Source organism: Hydra vulgaris, chromosome 05 (genome assembly GCF_038396675.1).
Source record: "Hydra vulgaris chromosome 05, alternate assembly HydraT2T_AEP".
Lineage (NCBI taxonomy): Eukaryota > Metazoa > Cnidaria > Hydrozoa > Anthoathecata > Hydridae > Hydra > Hydra vulgaris.
Window position 1 is genome coordinate 15060001 of NC_088924.1, and position 7500 is coordinate 15067500.

The window sequence follows — 7500 nt, forward strand, 5'->3', positions numbered from 1 at the left end:
TCATTATTGTTCTTGTTTTAAAAGGATTTTTTTTTTTTTACTTTCATTTTCAAATTTTTTTTTTTTTTAAATGTTTATACATTAAAAAAAATAAAAGCCAAATGGTTTTCATGCTAAAAGAATTTGATCCATTTTTATATTAAAAGAAAATAGAAAATAATCTGACTAAACAGAGATGTAATAGTTAAATCATCTTAATGAACTTTAAATTACAAGCTAAATTAAAAAAACTATTTTTTAATTTAGCTTTCAGCTAAAAACAAACTCTAGAACAAAGTTCTATAAAGATTCTACTAAAATGTTGTAAAAAACTTCAAGTCAAAATTGTAAACAAAAATAAAAAAAATTGATAAAATAAAAAAGAAATAAAAAGAAAAAAACTAAAAAATAACACCACAATAGATCAATTTACCTTAACAGAACTAATATTATACAGAATCCCTGTTATATGCTCCCTTACATCAATTGACGATGTTTTGTACAAAAGTTTAGAACAAGCAACAACACCTCCACAACTTTGAATAGCTAACTAAAAAAAAAATTAAAACTACTATTTAAAAAATACATACATACATTTTATATATTTATAAAAAGAAAAGTGATTTTATAATTTTTAAACAATTCTTTTAAGATCTACCTTTTCACTTATTGCGTTATCCTGTTAATAACTATAAACAAATTATTAATTACCTTAGTTAATGCACTTATAGCATTTAATATTTTTGAAAAGATAAATATTTAAATATTAAGAACATTTTTTTTTTGTCATAACTTTCATTCTTAAATTTATTTAATAAGAAGTAACTTGCAGCAACCAATCTAACTTGCAGCAATGGTTGCTGCAAGTTACATTGGTTGTTGCAAGTTGCGTTGGTGAATATTTGGATTGAAAAAGTTTAAAATACTTTATTTATCTTTTTTATAGAAACTTGAAAATTGAACAAATTGATTACTCCTTGTATTTGACACTTCTGAGATTCAATTATGTGATTAAACATTAGTTGAGAATATTGAAATACTGTTTTAACTCATTTCTAACTGATACATTATTTATAAAAAATTTTGACGTTATTTCATGTTTTGAGAAAACTAAAAAACTGAAAAAATAGCTTTTTTTTCTTATACATCACAATAAAACAAATGAAAAAAACTACTTTCTGATTGGTTTAAGATTATAAATGATTTGTTACATAAAAGAAAATTGTCTACACATTAACTATACAATGCAACCATTAACTCAAACTTCCCCAAAATTGACTTGAGTGATTGTGAAATGATCATGACAATATATATATATATATATATATATATATATATATATATATATATATATATATATATATATATATATATATATATATTGCACATAAATACTTGTTTATAATATAAATATACAATAACCAAAAACAATAATTTTATTTTGAATATTTTAAATCAAATTAAAATAAAAATACTAAAACTATAAGAACAATTATACAAAATATTTATTATAAAAGGTTTACCTTATTATCATCTAAAAATCTACCATATGACAGGTTCTTTAGAGCACCAGCAGCATTACGGTAGCAATCTTCATCATCATCAGCAAGTAGTTTTACTAACATAGGAATAATATCAAGCTCACTAAATGAAACAAATCAATCTAGAATTTACAAAAAATTTGAAAAATTAGTAAATCCAATTAAAAAAGTATGGGACTGCATGAAAATAATTATATTGTAGAAGCCATTTTAAATAAAAAACTTAAGTTTCAAATTTATAAGACTTAACTTTTTTTTTCTTTTTTTTTTTTATAATTGTATAAATTTTTAATGATTTTATAGTTTTTTTTTTTACAATTTTATAATTTTAAAAATAAATATTTAAAATAAAATAATAAAATTTTTATTATTTTATAATTTTATAAATTTTTAAAATTTACAAAAATTCATAAAAAATTATTAACATCACTAATTTTAATAAAACTTTGTATTTTTAAAATGTTTGTAAAAATAACTAATTTTATCAAAATTAAGAATCAGATTATAAAGATATGCACGCACAAGCACACACACACACACAAGAACACATATCACACACAAGCACAAATGCATATCTATATATGTTCTAATAGGTACATGTACATCTATTATACGTATTATACATATGTATATGTATATATATATATATATATATATATATATATATATATATATATATATATATATATATATATATATATATATATATATATATATATATAATAGATATACACATGTATAAGTATATAAACAGGGGCTATTCTAGGGAAAAAATTTGAGCGATGGTACCCTCTTGTCCAGGAGAAATTTAATATCCTAATATCCTAATATCAGCATTTTTTTGCAAAAAAAACACAATATTTGCCTTTAAAATGTAAAAAAAATATGTTTGCTGACTTATTTTGTAGACTTAAATCCATACAGTTTTTTCAGAAAAAGAAAGAAAAAACAAAGAATATATATGTATATTTTTATATATACACATATATTAATGATATAATTAACTTACATATACTAATTAAACAACATTGAACAGTAACAAATTTTAAAAATTATTATATTACCGTAAATTAAAAAATTGTTTGTTTTTTTAAACAACATTAATTTTTGCAAAAAATATTTATTTTTTATTATAATTTTTATCTCTCATGTAATTATGAGAAATACATGAGATATGAAGTAATTTTATGAGAAAATTACTTCATATCTCATGTAGTGACAAACGCACAGATTTATTTAGGTTCGCAAGTACAATCTATTTGAACAATGTATTTACAAAACAGTTAACATGTGCTTACACATGTGTTATTGAGACAATATTAAAACAATTTGTATAAAGTATTTATGTTTATTTTTCATTTCTAGCAAATCAAAATGAAAAGGTATTAAAGGTTTAAATAAAAAAAGCAAAAAAAAAACTTTTTTTTTACTTTCACATCTAAATAAATAAAATCAGTGGCAAACATAAACATTTTTGTATATAAAAATTCAACTTAAGATTAAAGGTTTTAAAAAATATTTTTAAAAACAAATTTTGCATAACACTTTAAAACAAGGCATGCAATAATGAAAACAAATATGTCTAAAAATTTCAAAAAGTTAAAAATTTTTTTTTGAATAGTACCATATTCTTTTTTTGATCTCTTCGTCCTTGTAAGAAAGATGCATCAAATATCCTGCAGCCTGTGATTTTAAACCATGGTCATTTGTCTTCAAAAAATTTAGAAGATCAAGAAGATTGATGCTTTCTTCATTATATTTTGTTTCTATAAGTAAGATTAAACATTTTTCATAAATTATTTTTAATATAACTGACAGAACAGATCAGCTGAAAAGCTGGCAATTTTTCTGCCAATCTGCTGACAGGCTAATAGTATTCCTGCCAAATATTAACACTTATAAATTGATAACAATTTCTGTAAACAGTAATACAACCCATAGTAAAAGTGGAAACTGCAAAGGATCACTTTCCCTAACAAGAATATGATAGACTTATAAAATTAAACAAACTACATTTACGAGATGAAGAGTAAAAGTAAATTTAATGCAAAATGTCAAAAATACCTGTGAATTAGTTAAATTAAAATTTACCATGAGAATTAATTCTGGCTGAATTCTCTATTTGACTGAAGTCTCTATTTGACTGGGAAAACTGATTGTTTATTGTTAAGTCAGAATTATGAGTGTTCTCTTTGTTATTAAAAATCTGTTGGTTACTTGAAGCAATATGATTAAAAATCTGCTGATTACTTGAATTAACTTTATTGGCATTAATATTAGAATTGCTAGCACTATTAGAAAGAATGTTACTACTGTTATTGCCAAAACCAATATTATTTGCATAACTTCCATAATTATTAGCATTGTTTACATAATTTGAGTTGATAATATTTATATTTGTATTACTAAGATAGTTTCTGTTATCTGAATATAAGTTTTGAGATAAACTTTCATTATTGGAGCTGAATCTTCTTATTTCACTATCGTGAACAATACTTTGTTTTTTTAAAGAGCTATACTCTTCATTGGCTGCATAGTTGCTTGAATAGTTTTCTGCATTGCTATACCTTGCCTGATTTTTAACTGCATCTGACTTTTCAAAATAGTTTTGACTGTTCTGTCTAATATCGTTGTTTGATTGATTTTCATTGACTTGATTGTTTAATTCTTTTGAGTAAAATTTATCATTGACTCTTGCAGCACTCCCATATAAATTTCTATTACTTCTGTCATAATTTTTATCATCTCTGTCATAATTTCTATTATCTCTGTCATAATTTCTATTATCTCTGTTATAATTTCTATCATCTCTGTCACTTCTATTATCTTGATCATAATTTCTGTCTTCTTTGATGTAACTTCTATCATCTTTGTCATTGTCTAGAAAACAAATTAGAAAAATATTAAACAGTTGTTTTAAAGATTAGGTTTTTTTTATTTGCTCTCTCTCAGCCTTAAACTATGAAACACAAACCTTGTTAAACAAGGCAGCTGCACAGAGAAACAAACCTTGTTAAACAAGGTTGTTGCACAGTTGAAAAACAGGTTGAGCACAGTTCTTTTAAAAATATAGGGTGGATTTAAACCTCGAAACTCTTAAAAAGAATTTTACGAGCCGAGTGTCCTACCACATTAAGTTTACAAACTAATAAATAAATAAATGAACATTTTTTAAACTTTTATATTTAATATACAAATTTAAAACTAAGATATATTTGTAATAAGTCAAAGTTAAACTGTGATTACAGCTTAGCCTCACTTAAATCAACTTTGATATTTGGTGGGGTCTGGTACCCATTTATATGTTATATGTTATATTTTAAAAGAATAATTTCTAAAATACAAATTTCTTATATAGCTTTTTCTTTTTTTTTTTGGTGATAAAATTTCATTCAAACTATGAAGTAACAATTTTTAAACTTTTAAGTATTGACTGCAAATAAAAAATCATTTATCATTGCATTAGCATGATTATTTTTAAAATAATGCATGCTTCTCATGCCTCATATGCCTTTATAAATAAATTAACAATATACGTGTCTTGCATACCAAGGAGCATAATAAGGAAACTTGCAAACAAATAATGCTATATTGCCTAAAATATCTATAGTCTTAAATTAACTCCTGATAGCATGAATATTTTAAAACATATTTTAAAACAGAAAATATTTTCTAGCTTTCCTTGTAAAAAATAAAATTAAAAATCTAGTTTTTCATAATCAACTATTTTTTATGATTTTTTTAAAGTTGAACTAATTAAAAGTTTTAAAAGCTTTTTTTTAATAAAAGAAGCTTTTAAAACATGTAAAGCTTTTGAAAGCTTTAAAAGCTAATTATACACAATTTAAAACTAATTATTAAAAAAAAGCAAAATATTGAGATGAGGATAATTGTGAAGCTTGTAAAACAAATAAAAAATTACATTTCTAATAGGTCACTTCTAATAAGGCTGCAAGCAATCACTAATTAAATTTAATTGAGCCAGGAAGAAAACAGAAACAAAAAAAACAAAAAAAAGTACGAAGAAAGTTAACAGAAGAAAAACTGCAAATTGTATGAGTCAGGAAACAATAAGGAGAGAATTCCAAAGAACAAACATTCGAAGAAAAAAAAACTAGATAAATAAAAATTATTTGTGCATAAAGCAACATTTACAGTAAGTCTAAGCAGAATGATGACTCAGGTGAGATTGCCTAAAAGTGAGGCTCTTTAAAAGAACTAATTATGAAAAGAACCAAATAATGCAACAGTATTCTGTACAAGGATAAATAAGGATTATAAAGGTAGAGAATGGAATCAGGAGTAAATTATATATTCAAACCATTGCAAAGTTCAACATCTTAGTAGATGTTGAACTTTGCAATGGTTTGAATATATAATTTCTTTTGGTATAGGAATATCAACAAATTCCAAAATTTAGTTTTTGAATTGTGTTAGTTATTAGCAGCAAACAACTTTTTTGGGTTAAAAATCACCAGTCACAGAAACAAGATTACATTTATAATTAGCTGTTCTAAACAATGAAAAGTGATGACTTTTTATGAACTGGAGTAGATATTTGTTATATAGTATATAACTTTAATTTTGCAACAAAAAAAGTTTTTAATATTTTTCAAGATGTTTAAAAAAGTAACCATTTAAAAAAATATATCTTCAGCACATAGAGCTGCTTTAGAGGTATGATTATAAGGAAGATCATTAATATAGATGAGGAAGCAAGGATAGCATGATTTTCTTACGGTCTCTAGTACCTAATTTCTGAGAAAATATGAGATTTAGCAATCAGTGAATAACGGACCTAAGCACCAGACAAAAAGATCTAAGATTAAAGACCGAAGCACCAGACAGAACATTTTTGCATTGATTTATTGCAATAATAAAAAGAAGTTTGTTTTCCAGAAAGTTTCTTCTCCAGAAAGTTATTTTTGTAGAAAAAATGAAAACAATAATTTTAATTAAAAATGCTTAAAAAAAAACAAAAACTAAGTAGAGTAAAGAAAGCAACAAGAATTCCTTTCATGCCTTGAAAGGAAACAAGAAGCTTTTATGCTTGCCTGAATCCAGGAGATTATAAAAGAGGCCCAATTTTTAGCAGAGAGACAAAAGACATTAGCCCAAGAAACATCACGAAGAAAATCACCAAATGAATCTTTAAGGTAATAGTAAAAAGTGATATGATTGGATGAACCTGATGCAGAAGATATAAGTTTTAAATAGTGTTGTTACAACTTAAATAATTTGACTGTAAACTAAAATCAACTAATACATTTTTAATACAATTCGACTGTATACTAAAATCGACATTTTTAAAATCTACTAAGTCGACTAAAAGTAGATTTAGTCAAAATATGGGAATAAGTTTTTTTTTTAAAATAAGTTATAATAAAAATACTAATATAATTTTTATTTGCTTTTTATTTTTTAGCATCATATCATTAAAGTATTAATGGAACAAAACAATATGAGAGCAGGGCCACTCCAACAACTGGAGAGTTTATTCCTAAGATTTAATAATTTTTACCATCTTAAATACTTGCTAAATATCAAAAAGTCTATACAATCGTATTTACAATGTGATTGTATAAATGACATTTAAATTTTGGAGCTTCACAATTTTTCAACAGGGCCCCTCGTTGCCCTGAGTCAGCTTGGAACAGCCCTGTATGATATATTTTTGTATACTAATCAGGCCTTGTAATGAAGCAAGAGCGATCGCCCCATGCAAGTGAAGCACGCCCATAAATGGTCTTCCAGGCGCAACAAATAGCGCTTGCTAATTTCACTACGAGAGTAAAAAATCATGCTTATCTGAAGAACTTGCAAGGGAAAAAATTATAAGTTGATTTTATAGAAAATATTTTTGGTAAAATTTTTTTGAAGTTAAAATATGTTTAATTTAACAGTAGAGCTTGCTTGTTAAATAATACTTAAATAATACCAACAAAGTTATATTCGTTATAAAGTATGTCACACATAAATT

At 24.3% G+C, this 7500-nt stretch overlaps 1 protein-coding gene across 2 annotated transcripts in view; it reads right to left on the reverse strand.

Moving 5' to 3' along the window:
• LOC136071883 (uncharacterized) overlaps positions 1 to 7500 on the reverse strand; it is a 51817-nt gene that overhangs the window by 32982 nt on the left and 11335 nt on the right. For both annotated transcript variants that reach the window (XM_065797480.1, XM_065797479.1), the window contains exons 5-8: positions 3612 to 4400; positions 3145 to 3286; positions 1503 to 1623; positions 413 to 529 (exon numbers count right to left, since the gene is read on the reverse strand). In XM_065797480.1, coding sequence (XP_065653552.1) covers positions 413 to 529; positions 1503 to 1623; positions 3145 to 3286; positions 3612 to 4400 — 1169 coding nt within the window. The remainder of the gene's footprint in view (positions 1 to 412; positions 530 to 1502; positions 1624 to 3144; positions 3287 to 3611; positions 4401 to 7500) is intronic.